The 14,818-nt window shown below is 37.4% G+C and overlaps 1 protein-coding gene across 1 annotated transcript in view; it reads left to right on the plus strand.

The window, feature by feature from the left end:
• The window catches only part of LOC306849837 (DDB1- and CUL4-associated factor 1-like), a 39,162-nt gene extending 26,588 nt beyond the window's left edge, over positions 1-12,574 (plus strand). The window contains exons 16-25 of the mRNA XM_079385181.1: positions 132-330; positions 980-1,062; positions 1,162-1,246; positions 1,443-1,676; positions 1,924-2,017; positions 4,491-4,595; positions 5,929-6,002; positions 6,225-6,317; positions 6,963-7,254; positions 11,572-12,574. Coding sequence (XP_079241307.1) covers positions 132-330; positions 980-1,062; positions 1,162-1,246; positions 1,443-1,676; positions 1,924-2,017; positions 4,491-4,595; positions 5,929-6,002; positions 6,225-6,317; positions 6,963-7,254; positions 11,572-11,630 — 1,318 coding nt within the window. The 3' untranslated portion in view covers positions 11,631-12,574. The remainder of the gene's footprint in view (positions 1-131; positions 331-979; positions 1,063-1,161; positions 1,247-1,442; positions 1,677-1,923; positions 2,018-4,490; positions 4,596-5,928; positions 6,003-6,224; positions 6,318-6,962; positions 7,255-11,571) is intronic.
• The last annotated feature ends 2,244 nt before the right edge of the window (positions 12,575-14,818 follow it).

Consider the following 14,818-nt stretch of genomic DNA (forward strand, 5'->3'; position numbering starts at 1 on the left):
TCTAGTCAGTAGCCAAGTCCTGCAGTGTCCTATCTGTATTGTTTGTTCATGTTGTTATTGATGAGTTAAGTTCTTTTCCCCCATCTTGAGTTTCATCTTGCTAATCTAATGCGGTTTGACCATGTGTCCAGGTTTCGGCCGATCTCTGTGTTCAGGGAGGCTGAGGAGGATGAGAGTGGCTTCATGTGTTGTGCGTTCTCAGCACGAGAGCGTTTCCTGATGTTGGGCACATGCACCGGGCAGCTCAAACTCTACAATGTGTTCAGTGGACAGGAGGAAGCCAGCTACAGCTGCCACAGCTCAGCCATCACTCACCTGGAGCCCTCCAGAGTAACAGCTCACGCACGCATCTTGAGTTCTTGAACTTTCTTGGCCCAGGGCTCGAATACAACAACATGCACTGTAAAAAAACACTAACTCAAAACAATAAGGCAACCTATCGCATTCAACTTAAGTTAACTCAACTAGCAACAGACAACTTAAAAACTTTAGTTCATCTAATGAATAAAAGTCAGTCTACTGAGTGTTAAAAGATCAAAGAGAGCAATTTTAGCATTTAGCAATGCTCATTTTTCTTTTAGATTTGTTGATTTTCAAAGCCTTCTACATAATATGCCTTTAAAACTAAAGGCAAACATTATATGCACACATACTGTACACAAAAAAAAAAAAAAACTTGAGTCAACTTTCTCAACTTGTTTTAAGTTTATACAACAAAGTTGAGAATCTCCTACAAAATAAATTGAGAGAACTCAAAAATCTGCTGAAGCTGGTTGCCTAAAAACTTAACTTTTCTTTACCTAGTTAGCAGTTCAAGTGATGCACATCTGATGGTGGTGTTTTTCCTCTTTGTGATGATGTAATTCTGTATAAAAGCTGCTCTGACCCACACCAGCCATTAGTATCAAAGTTTGCAGTTGTAATTGCTGTGTAAATGCTTTTATGTGGTAGAGGCTGATATATATTGTCTGTGTGTCAGGACGGTTCCCTTCTGTTGACTTCAGCTTCCTGGAGTTATCCTTTATCAGCGCTGTGGGGTATGAAGTCCGTATTCATCATGAAGTGAGTCAGCATGCCCATAAGCGGTTGACTAATGGTTAAAAACTTGAAATGATTATTTTTCCTTTTTTTTTGATCATTGATCACCCACTTTTCTTCTAGGCATTCATTCCTGGATGATCATTATGTGGAGTTCAGCAAACTCTCTCAGGACAGAGTCATAGGAACAAAAGAACACATCGCACATGCAAGTCACCCTTTTACCATTGCCTTCGCTTGAACACTTGACTCAGTTTTGTGTTTGTTTTTCACTGACCCTCTGATTTAGAATATAACGGCATATAAATGTGTTAAATAACATGCAACATGCTGGTTTTCTGATTGTTCTGTGCATATGTTCCAGCCTGTGAGCAGCTTTATCATTCATCTGTGTATTTCTGCAGATATATGACATTCAGACTGGACAGAAACTCCTGACCCTCAATAACCCTGACCTAGCCAACAACTACAAGCGCAACTGTGCCACGTTTAACCCCACGGATGACCTGGTGCTGAATGACGGTGTCATGTGGGATGTCCGCACCTCTCAAGCCATCCATAAGTTTGACAAGTTCAACATGAACATCAGCGGCGTTTTCCATCCCAATGGTTTAGAGGTCATCATCAACACAGAGATTGTATCCTTTTCTGCTCAGCGAACACTGGCTGTGGCTTGTTATTCTGTATTTTATGATGTTGTTTTCTGATTCTTCTGTTGTTGTTAGTGACGCTTTAGTTGATTTTGTTAATAACTTAATGCTGATTATTGTAGAAAAGGGTGCTATCGATTTGGAGAAGTGTTACTGGGATACATGGGATGCTTAAAGGGTGAACTTCCTCTTGCTGCATTGTTTCTGAAGCTGTTTGCTTTAACTCGCGCTCCAGTGGGATTTGAGGACGTTTCATCTTCTTCACACAGTACCAGCGCTAGATCAGTGTAGAATTGTCTTCAACAACAATGGAACTGTCATTTACGGAGGTGAGCGACACGCACACAGTGCATTGATAAAGTATTCAAATCACTTCCTTTTTTCTCTCATTTTGTTTATGCTGTTATGCTTTAAATTACATCAATCTACACTCCATGCACCATAATGACAAAGCAAAACCCAGATTTATGCATTTTGTGAACTTTACAAACGGTAAAAAACAAACTAAAATGTCACATTGACCCTTAAGTCTTGGGGTAATACGTACTTGTTTGAGGCGTTTTGGCTGCATCTACAGCCTCAATTTTTTTTAGCTGCTTTTGTAGTCTTAGATTTATCACTAAGTCAGATAATGAGGAAGAACCAAATTGCCTATCACAGCTATGCTGATGATACCCAGATTTACCTAGCCTTATCTCCAAATGACTACAGCCCCATTTACTCCCTCTGCCAATGCATTGATGAAATTAACAGTTGGATGTGCCAGAACTTTCTTCAGTTAAACAAGGAGAAAACTGAAGTCATTGCATTTGGAAACAAAGATGAAGTTCTCAAGGTGAATGCATATCTTGACTCTAGGGGTCAAACAACGAAAAATCAAGTCAGAAATCTTGGGTTGATTCTGGAGACAGACCTTAGTTCCAGTAGTCATGTCAAAGCAATAACTAAATCAGCATACTATCATCTCAAAAACATTGCAAGAATTAGATGTTTTGTCTCCAGTCAAGACTTGGAGAAACTTGTTCATGCCTTTATCACCAGCAGGGTGGATTACTGTAATGGTCTCCTCACCGGCCTTCCCAAGAAGACCATTAGACAGCTGCAGCTCATCCAGAACACTGCTGCCAGGATTCTGACTAGAACCAGAAAATCTGAGCATATCACACCAGTCCTCAAGTCCTTACACTGGCTTCCAGTTACATTTAGGATTGATTTTAAAGTACTTTTACTCGTTTATAAGTCACTCAATGGCCTAGGACCTAAATATATTGCTGATATGCTCACTGAATATAAACCAAACAGACCACTCAGATCATTAGGATCGAGTCAGTTAGAAATACCAAGGGTTCACACAAAACAAGGGGAGTCTGCTTTTAGCTATTATGCGGCCCGCAGTTGGAACCAGCTTCCAGAAGAGATCAGATGTGCTAAAACATTAGCCACATTTAAATCCAGACTCAAAACCCATCTGTTTAGCTGTGCATTTGAATGAGCACTGTGCTATATGTCCCAACTGACTGCAATACATTTTATGTATAATCATTTTCTTTAAATTTATTTTAAATCACTTTCTATATCATTTTAAAATTCCTTGTTTTTATTATTCTTATTTCCATGTTTTTATTGATTTTAATGTCTATTTCACTTTCTTTTATGTAAAGCACTTTGAATTACCACTGTGTATGAAATGTGCTATATAAATAAACTTGCCTTGCCTTGCCTTGCCTTGCCTTGCCTAGATTTAGTCGTAGATTGTTCTTCCCAACTCCACGTAAGATCTCTTGAGCTCAACCAGAGCATTAGTTCTTGGTCACCTCTTATCAAGATCCTTCTCTGCCGATTGCTCAGTGGTCACACTCGCTGAGAAGCATCATGCCACGTCTTAACTTCAAATTCATTGTTTTCTAAAGGTGTATGCACTAGGGGTGTGGCATTTAGATGTATTTGCGCACGGTTTAATGTAAAACATGAATGCATTTAACCTGCAACTACAAATGCATTACTTTGAATACTGCTATTTGAAATTATTTAAATTGGTATGAATGTGAAATTAAAACTGCCAGCAGGTGGCAGCAAGTCACTGTTAATAAGTGAGTCATTGTGATTGAACTGAATCATTTAAACGGTTGATTCATTCAGGAACAAAACACTACCGTCATGTTGCTCAGAGACTCAAAACTGTTCTGTGGCTGTGTTTGGAATTATTTTTGTTGTCGAAATAGCTCAAAAACAGGAAATATGGCGTCTGAAACATAAGTTTCTTAATTAACTTCTTGTTTATTGCAGAAATAAATATCACATTTGTAATCATGGTCATTTTTGGAGGAAAACGGCACTCTTCGTGTGAAATTGATTAACTGTATGAAGCGGTATAAATGTTTTCTGCCCCCCTGTCCTGAATTTTAATAAACTGAATCATGCAGTGAAAGAACGCACTCTAATATACGAGCACCAGTCTATACTTCATCACGTGATGCATGCGTGCACTTTGGGGGGTGTTTTGAAAGGTTTTTGCAAAATACTCAACGTCAAATCGCACATCTTTAAAACAACAATTACGACGATATCGCAGACGATATATATTGCACAGCCCTAGTACGCACACCAACAGCAGCACCAAGCTATGACTCTGCCAGGTGTTGTGATGATGCTGCTGATCTGACTTTTAATGCCCTGCTCTTCACAGTTGAATGTGTGTTTTATTCTGTAAATTGCATACTCTCGCTTTGGATGAAAATGTCTGTTGCATGTTGAGTTATTCGTTGTCGTGGCATTTTGCTGATGTTCTGAGGTGTGTTGTAGCCATGTTGCAGGCTGACGATGAGGATGACATGATGGAGCAGCAGATGAAGAGTCCATTCGGCTCGTCCTTCAGGACCTTTGATGCCACAGATTATAAACCCATCGGTATGACTACATCCTCTCCATCTCAGTTCATATATATATTCAGCTTTTGTAAAAGCTGCAGAATGTGTAATATCTCTGTCAAAATATATATTTTTGTAACTAACAATTAAGCATACAGATGTGTCTTAAAAGATATGCACTTGTAAAGGAATTAGACCAGGGGTGTCCAAACTATGGCCCGCGGGCCATTTGCGGCCCGCTATCACTCCTGTGGCGGCCTGCGAGGGATTTTAAAAAATAAGAATCTGCAGAGGTGGGCAAACTACGGGCGTTTTCATCCAGCCCGTGTGGCAGTTGTTCCAAAATAGCTAGTTTGATGCAGTATCAGTAATATCCAATAGATGGCGCTGTAGCATGTAGTGCATTCTATAACCCCTGATTCGACGCGGTCACCGGAGCAGACCGCTGCCACTCCAGTCAATCTGCGGCACGTTTCAGAAGCGGCTCTCCACACGGCTTCACTAAAGACAGGCGCCGCGTCTATTTTTGACGGATGCCGTGTTAAAGCTGCACAGCGAATACAAAATAAAAAGTCAAAATAACTATATACACTACAGACTGGCACAATAGTAAATAAATGACTTGTTTTGAAAAATGCCTTGTAGTGGAACCGTTTTAAAATTGCTTAAAATGCTCTGTAGACTTTCCAGTATCAGAACAAATGCCAGCGTTATCCCGTTATCCTCCTGCTCAACGGTACTGTAATTTTGTGGGGAAAACATTGAAATAATTTTTAATTTTATCTTTCAAAGATATGCTTTCGTTTATAATATGTTTATAGTCAATGCCACTATAATTTGTTTGTTTTTTACTTATATTTTCATTCTTTTTTCTATTCTGAACACTCCTAAATTTACAGGATTTTTTTGTGGAGGGTGGGCTAAAAACCTGTTTCTAATGTTTGTAAACGTTTCGTTTATTTTACGTTATTTCTGAATGAAATGATAAAATGTCTTATACATCGACTTGTACACCAATGCAACTTGTGTCAAAGTGCTCATAAAAATAGGTAGAGATGGTACAAGAAAAGAACTGCATAAACAAGTATACATACAGTACAGTTGTGAGTCAGTTTAGAATAAAAAAAAAAATCAAACCTTAATTTGTCAAACATATGCGGCCCCTCACTTAATGTGGAAAACTTGATGTGGCCCTCGAGTCAGAAAGTTTGCCCACCCCAGAATTAGACATTTGTCTTTACAATGGAGAGACACATTTATAATGGTTTGATTAGTAGCATGACACATGCTTTGAAAATGAACTAAAATGTTTCTTTTTAAAAGATTTTTGTAAGATGATGAAGATTTTGATGATGCTCTGTTTGATTTCTCAGCCACCATTGATGTGAAGAGGAACATTTTTGACCTGTGCACAGACACTAAAGACTGCTATCTGGCTGTCATTGAGGTATGCTGTGCTTTTTTATTATTTTATTTAGTTAGCTAGTTATTGTGTGTGTGTGTGTGTGTATATAGTTACACAAATATTACCTCAACTCTGGGACTTTGTACTTTAAAAATTAGGAACAAAGCTATGATTCTACTTTTATTTGAACACTACATCCATGTCATATATTTATCTTGTTCACCAAAGCTCTGTGTGTGTTTTAAATATGAATGTGTGTAACAGAATCAGGATTCAATAAATATGGACACTGTGTGTCGGCTGTATGAAGTCGGTCGCCAGAGACTTGCTGAGGAGGAAGAGGATGAGGAAGATCAGGTGAGACTGATGCAAAACACATAATTTGTTTTAACAGTTTCTGTGTAACAAACTGAATTCTTCACTCATTAATTGTGATCTCAAAACTATTTTAACACTTAGCTGTGGAAGCTTTTGACCAGACATTGCACTGTAGCCTAAATGGTTAACATGTAATAAGAGAATGTATTGACCTTTGCAATCAGTGGTTGTTCTTTATGAAAAATAATATAGGTTTAAAAAAGTTATGAAGCAAGTGTATATTAAATAAAGCATCTCTACAGAAGGTCATTATTCAGCTCAAGGTGTGCACTGAGAATGAGTATGCAATGAAAGACTTGATGTTCATTTTAGATTATGGCTATCTTTCTTTTGAGAGAATTTAAAATGAAAATTTGTAATGTCTACCAAAAAAAAGCCTTTTCTGCTTGTGAAATGCACTGCATCGAACCACTCAAACTATTAAGATCCGACTAGGATCTTGTTGAACACAAATGGCTTCAGCTATTACTTCTGATGCTGGGATTGTTCAGAAGCTTATGGAGAGCTGCAACAGTTTGACAGGTTTATAGTTTTTCTAGAAATCAGGAATAAGAGAGTCTGCTCTTCTTACATCAGTGAGGCTGCTCACTTTAAACTTAATCATAAGACATTTGTTTCATTCAGGAGGAGGATGATCAGGACGAAGACGACGACGATGACTCCGATGATGACATGGATGACATTGACACCGACCCGCTGCTGGCAGAGCTGGAGAACGATAATAATGGAGAGGAAGAGGAGGAGGATGGCGAGCACGATTTCTCTCCGTCTGATGATGAGGAAGTGGCTCGCCTGCTGGATGAAGAGGCGAATGAGGATGATGATGATGATGATGATGATGATGACGACGACGATGAAGATGATGATGACGATTCTGATGACAATGAGCGAGATGTGGAGCTTGTACTAGACAACAGTGAGTGACGACACACACACACATGCTGCTCACTGCAGAAAACCCACGCAAGACGCTTTCTATATCACGCACGTGAGCTCAAAATAACTGGAAATTATTTAAACACAAATTATTTTATTATTTAGAATTAAGTGTTACAATTATGTATGCATTAATATGGAATTTAGCACCAGTAACTTACAAGCAACTTGGTGTTACCCTAATTAAGCAAGTCACTGGAAATCACATTTTCTCAAATGAAGACTAGCTATCACTAATAATATATACAGTGCATGGTGAATTATGATGTAAATATGACATAACCAGTTTGAATGTACATGATTTAAAGTTGCTCTCTCTCCATTAAAAAAAGTTTTATTCAAAGGCTTGTTTAAATGACATAACTGCATGTTTATTGTATACCAACAGTATATTATAGTGCTTGCCTTTTATTATTAAACAAATAAAAAGAAATTTTTTAGTTAACTCTAAAAAAAAGTTGTCATCAGCATTTTAATAATAATAATAATAATAATTTATTTATATAGCGCCTTTCCAACACCCAAGGTCACTTTACAAGTCATGCTTAAGGAACAGAAACAAATAAACATCAATACCAGAAGACAGAACATACAAGAGCTAAGAGTAATGTACAGAGATCACTGACAAGATTAGATTAGAGATACATAGAGAGTGTATATACGTCCATAACAGGGTACAATTCACAAGCTATGAACTGAAGAGAAATACTCAGAGAAAAAATGTGTTTTTAAGAGGATTTTAAAGGAGAGAAGAGAGGATGCTTGACGGATGTTTTGGGGAAGAGCATTCCACAATCTGGGAGCAACAACACTGAAAGCCCTAGCTCCCATAGTCACCAGAAGAAACTTAGGGGTGACTAGCAATCCCTCACTAGAAGTTCTTAAGGAGCGGACGGGTACATAAGGCCGAAGTAAATCAGATAGATATGTAGGGCCAAGGTTATGGAGAGCTTTATAAGTGAAAATTAGTATATTGTAGTTTATACGCATAGAAACCGGGAGCCAATGAAGGTGGTAGAGGATTGGGGTAATGTGATCATTCTTTCTTGTAGTCGTTTGATATTATTAGCTGACAGGCCATAAAGAAGTGAATTACAGTAATCTAATTGAGACGTAACAAAGGCATGTGTAACAGTTTCAACATCCTGCTGACTGAGAGCGGATCGAATACGAGCGATATTACGTAAGTAGAAAAAAGCAGTCTTTACCACTTTACCAGTGTGATCGTTGAATGAAAGAGTGGAATCAATGAGAACGCCAAGATTGCGAACTTTGGTGGAGGGCATAATCAGATCGCCATGCAGATCCATCAGTTGACCAGAAAGCTTAGATACAACAGCTTTTGAGCCAATCAGAGTTAAATTTAAGGTAATTTCCCTCTAACAAATTGCATCAAGGAACTCGAGCTTTGGCTAATGTAGGCGGAGGAAGTGGAAGGCGTGCTAAAATAAATCTGAATGTCATCTGCGTAGCAGTGGAAGTTAAACCCATAGTGCTTGATTATTTCTCCAATTGGTAGCATATAAATGGTGAAGAGGAGAGGGGCCCAAAACAGAACCCTGAGGTACACCAGAACTGATGGGTTTGGTAGATGATCTGTGCTTCTGGTATATAACACATTGTTGCCTCCCAGTCAAATAGGAGGAAAACCATTCAAGGGCTATGCCAGTAATTTCAATTGCTAAGAGCCGTGAGAGGAGTATTACTTACATTTCACTGCTGGTTATACTCTGTATAATTGTGTATGTGATGAATAAAATCTTGAATCTCATGACAAACCGTGTCAAAAGCTCAGCTGAGGTCTAACAAAAGGAGGATACTAAGAGCACCAGAATCAGAAGCTAAAAGATCATTAACCCATGTGCATCAATAAAAAAAGTTACACTTAGGTCCATAGTGGACGACAATGTCCATGTCAAAAAAACGGTCATAAAAATTGGAAGCTTGGGAGCAGAGACTTAAGTGTGGTCTCATTTTAAAGAAGACCCATGGCAGATTATTGTTGAAGTAAAAAAAGTTTAAAAAGTTAAACACAAAAAGTTATACAGGTTTAAGTTTATGAAAATGATTTATGAACAATATTTTATTTTATGAATATTTTATATATGAAACATGTTGAACTCTAAACCTGCTAGAAAATCAAAGCCATAAAACTGAACACACACTTTTTTTATTTTTTATGACACGCATAGAAACCACACTCTGACATCCATACAACACACCCACACAATTCCAGCTGCATTATTTATCCAGTTGGCTCTATAATATGCAGAAGCAGAAAACAGGAATAAAGCGAGTATTTGCTTTATAGACCCTTTATAGACCAAACCTGAAAAAAATGGCACCATCTGGTAAAAAATAGTAAAAAATTTAATTTTGAAGCCTTGCCAACAGAATGAAAGCCTATTATGAAAAATTGCATCATTTACAGTTAAACGGCACTGCGATTTATAGCAGTTTTAATGGGTTTCAATGGGGACATTTTTGTCCTTAAGGTCCTGAGTGTGAGTATTTTTTGTACGGAGGGTAAAATTTATTTATTTATTTTTAAGGAAATGAGGGTGAAATATTATAATTCCAATAAAAATAAACACCTGAGCCAAAATTTATGCAGTTGGCATTAACATAGGCACACTTATAACAAAAAACTAAACTGAAATGGACAATGTCCATAAGGTCGCACAAGGGTTAATAAGCTTAACCAGGGCTGTTTTGTACTGTGTAAAGGACGAAAGCCAGACTGGAAGGGCTCATAGAGGTTGTGTGCAGTTAAGAAGGCCTGTAACTGGGAGGCTACAACTTTTTCTAGTATCTTGGAGAGAAAAGATAAATTGGAAATAGGCCTATAGCTACTTAGGGAAGATGGATCGAGACCATGCTTTTTAAGAACTGGAGTAACAGCAGCAATTTTAAGCTTAGATGGTACCGTTCCGGATGACATTGACGTATTAATGAAGTGAGTGATGGGTAGTGACAGAGCAGGCAAGCAAAGTAAAGAGGTAGGCGCAGGATCAAGAAGACTATTGGAGGAATTGGACAGCCCGATCATCTCATCAACCACAGTGGGGGCAATAGAGTCAAAACTAGGGAAACTATGAGCATGGCATAAAGAGAGAAATTCAGTAGTGGGAACAGAGGTAGGGTGTTGACAGGTATAAGATGTTTTACTCTGATCTTCAAATTCAAAAAGTTTCCACGCCCCGGCTCTTAATGCATGGCTTTTCCTTCTTTCAATGTAAATTTAACTTAATTTGTCTTCTGGAAAACATGCATCTTCTGTAGCTTCTGAAGGGCAGTATTAAATGAAAAAATATGATATTTAGGCAAAACAAGAAAAATGTACTCTTCATTCTGTTCAAAAGCTCTTAATGCATGGTTTTTCCTTCTGTAACCTTCTGTAATAGCTGCATATGAGTCCCTCAGTTGTCCTCAGTGTGGAAAGATGAATCTCAAAATCATACAGTCATTGTTGGAAATGTGTCAAATACACAAAAACGCTGGGAAACCAAAGAATTTGTGGGACCTGAAGGATTTTTCTGAAGAACAGCAGGCAGTTTAACTGTTCAGGACAAACAAGGGACTCATGAACAACTATCACTAAACAAAAAAAAACACAGCTTTGGATCGTTCAGGTAACAACACAGTATTAAGAATCAAGGGTATGTAAACTTTTGAACGGGGTCATTTTTATAAATTCAACTATTTTCTCTTGTAGACCATATGTAAACATCTTTTATGTGAAATATCTTATTCAGGTCAGTACTAAATAAACAACAACATGCATCTTGTATGATCTCTCTTATTTTGGTAAAATAAGTAACATTTTGCAGATTCTGAAAGGTGTATGTAAAGTTTTGACTTCAACTGTATATCATCCAAACAGAAAAACGTATCTTCGTTGCTGGTGATTAAAGTCATGTGTGATACATTGATCAACCAGTATTGTTGACAGCTACTGCGCTGAAGTGACGCTAAACACATGGAAATCCTGTGAATACATTTAGAGACGCAACTTCCTTCAAAGCAGTGTGGTTGAGATTATATTCATTCTTCACTTTTGGCCTGTAGCAGGTGATGACAGACACAGATTCTAATCAATTATAAGAGCGGACTCTGACGCTGACGGGTTATACAGCATCAGCAGCTGTTTGCTGTCGGCCGTGACCGTTTCTGACGTCCTTCCCCTTCATGTTCGTTTCTTCTCTTATATGCTCTTTTTGCTGCTTTTCTTTCGTTACTGTCATTCGTTTTCTTGCAGTTTTGTTTTTTCTGAAACGTTGTTCTGTTCTTCCTGTAGCAGACAGCTCTGATAACTCAGACCTGGAAGATGATATAATCCTTTCCCTGAACGAGTGATCCTCAAGTGCTCAGTGAGAAGATCTGAGAGAAAGTCACAGGATGGCAGCAGCAGGTCGTGGTGTGGATGGTCCATGTGCACGCTGCCCCAAAAATGACATCTACGGACCTGCAGGAAATTGTAAACGGACATAGTTTTATATAAGGACATCTCGTATGAAACGAATGTAATTTGACTGTGTGTTTTTGGTAAAGTTCTTTCTACAGCGTTGCCCTCTTTGAACATCGGATCATTTTTAAAGAACTTGTACTGATGGATTGATGGAACAACACTTGGCACATGCGCTCCCGTGTTGCATTCATTCATTAGGTTGTTTTGTGTTGTTTGACCACTGTCTAGAGGAGTTCTGGGTAGCTCCGATACACTGTTTGCATGCACAGATATGTCCGTCTGGATGCATGTATGCTGTCGACCTTTGACCTGCCCAGCACTCCTCAGGTGATGTCGAGTTTGATTTCATCTCAACATCTGAAAATCTAGTTGCTTAGACATTTAGTTCATCCATTTTTGCTTTTTGAATGGTAGTTTTGTTAGCCATTGCATCGGTTTCATTTTACAAGAAAGCGCTTTTGTCAGCTGACTGATTGGATTGAGATGTTGCACCACGTTTAATGAGCAATAATTTCCGTTGAATTCTAAATTCATGTAAAGGACTGAAGGCCTGTGGTACCTCTGACCTGTGCTCGGATCTGCAGCAGCTTTGGCTTCTCTTTGGGAGGAAGTTAATCGTTGCACTTGCAGATGCACCTGTTTGCTTCTTAAACTGCATTCACAGGAAGTTAAACATTTTTAAGCATCTGTGTACAGCCTCCATTTACTTTATGGTTTAACTTTTTTGTTCATGCCTTTCCAAAAGTAAAGATCTAAGGCAACATTGTGTACAAAATGTATTAAAAATATTTTTACTATAAATGTTATTACAATAAACCAGAGTAAATTGTTGCTTTGTTTTATTTTTTTGAGTGACATCCCTTAGATTAACAAAGCGGTCATTTTCATCAATCTCTGTTCCCCATACATCTGAAAATACTGCTTTACAGTTACTTTCTCTCAATTTGACAAACCTTTCCTTGTAGTTTTATCTGCCTGTATCTCTTGCATTTAATCCACTCAACTTGTTTTAAGGACCTACGGACTTCTTTCTTCTCACCTTTTGTACGAACAAAACTAGACATAGTCAGCATCACCTGTTTGGGGCTCTGTATTCAATTATTTGACACTTAAGCATATTAAATCTGTATAAATGTATTTGAATTATGTATAAAAAGTCACATTTATATAAAAAAAAAGTGACCGTGGAGCACAAAACCAGTCATAATGGTCACTTTTTCGAAATTTAGATTTATACATCATCTGAGAGCTGAATAAATAATCTTTCCATTGATGTATGATTTGTTAGGATAGGACAATATTTGTCTGAGATACAACTATTAGAAAATCTGGAATCTGAGGGAGCAAAAAAATCTAAATATTGAGAAAATCTCCTTTAAAGTTGTTCAAATGAAGTTCTTAGTAATGCATATTACTAATCAAAAATGAAGTTTTGATATATTTACGGTAGGAAACTTAAAAAATATCTTCATGGAACATGATCTTAATATCCTAATGATTTTTGTCATAAAAGAAAATTCAATAATTTTAACCCATACTGTGTATTGTTGGCTATTGCTACAAATATACCCCAGCGACTTATAGCAAGCAAACACTCACTCGAATCAATTCAGGTTACATAATATGAAACGATGCATATATAGTTCAGAATGTCACATTCTACTGGGACACCTGTGTGAACTTCAGGGGAACTGAGTAGCTGAGGATGGAGAAACGAAGACCCGTGAAACTCTGACTCTTTCACCAGTACAATCAGAGGAAACGATCAAGGCGCCGTCTGCTGGCTCGTATAATGCAGCCTACAAATATTATGCCTTTTTTTTTTCAGCTGAAAATTTGTCTAAAAGGAGTACATTTGTCAAGTTAAGTTTTTCACTTAAACCAAACCCAAGTGGAAGGCTTTGGCCAGTGGCTTGTGCATTTTACTAGCAGCATTATGAATTTTGTAGTGCTGTCAAACGATTAATCGCATCCAAAGGTTTTTGTTTACATATATGTTTGTGTACTGTGTATATTTATGTATAATTAAATACAGTATATTTTGAAAATATGTACATGTATTTACATGTCTATATTTATATTCATATAATTTATATTATATAAATATATTTTATATAAACATTACATATTTTTCTTAAGTATATACATGCATGTGTTTGTATTTATATATACATAATAAATACACACAGTACACACACATGTGAACAAAAACTTTTATTTTGGATACGATTAATCATTTGACAGCACTAAAACTTTTACAAAAGTAGACAATGTGAATAATAATCATGAACTACTCTGAAAATCAATTTTGCAATCTACTCTCAAGTAGATCGGTCAAAAACGTCAGATAGCACAAAAACCCAGTGATTGAGACGGTATTTACAAAACAGACAAACAATTTAAAATCTAAGCTCAAAGTCATGTTTAAAGCTTTTGATTCTAAAACATTAATATTGCATGTTATCTATATGTTTATATTCATTTAAAATAAAAGCTTAATAATTACTATTAAACTAAGCTGGCTTGTGTAATGGATTAAGGGTATAATAATTATATAAATAATATAAAATAATTATAAAACATAATCATCTCTAAAAATCAGATGATTTTATCTTTAAAAATGTTTTACTATGTAGCGTCCTTTAATTTGGAGTAAGGGGAAATGGAGGAGTGGCTTTATTGCGTCAGACATGTGTCACTTTGCTGGAGTGTAAGTTACTATGGCAATGAACACCGCTAAAAGCCAAACCACTTTCATGGTACCTAAAACCCAGAGTTGGTGCAAACTAAACTGAAACTTACCTGGCTGGCAGCTAAACCGGCTTCATGGTACAGGCCCCAGATTCGCCAGCAAAACAATCACAAGCCATGTGCTTGAACAAAACAAGACACGAACTAATGAGCTAATAGTACTAACCGGGCAGTGAACAGTGCACATGGCAATTTGTTCAACAGGACAGCAATATTCTCCACATCAGTGCATACATCCTTCTAGTGGAGAGAACCCCAGCACTCAAAATGGTCTCCTTAATTACAGAAGAAAGACTCAAGTCAAGTTGAGAGCCCTGTTTATGGG

Source organism: Barbus barbus (genome assembly GCF_936440315.1).
Source record: "Barbus barbus genome assembly, chromosome: 29".
Taxonomy (NCBI): domain Eukaryota; kingdom Metazoa; phylum Chordata; class Actinopteri; order Cypriniformes; family Cyprinidae; genus Barbus; species Barbus barbus.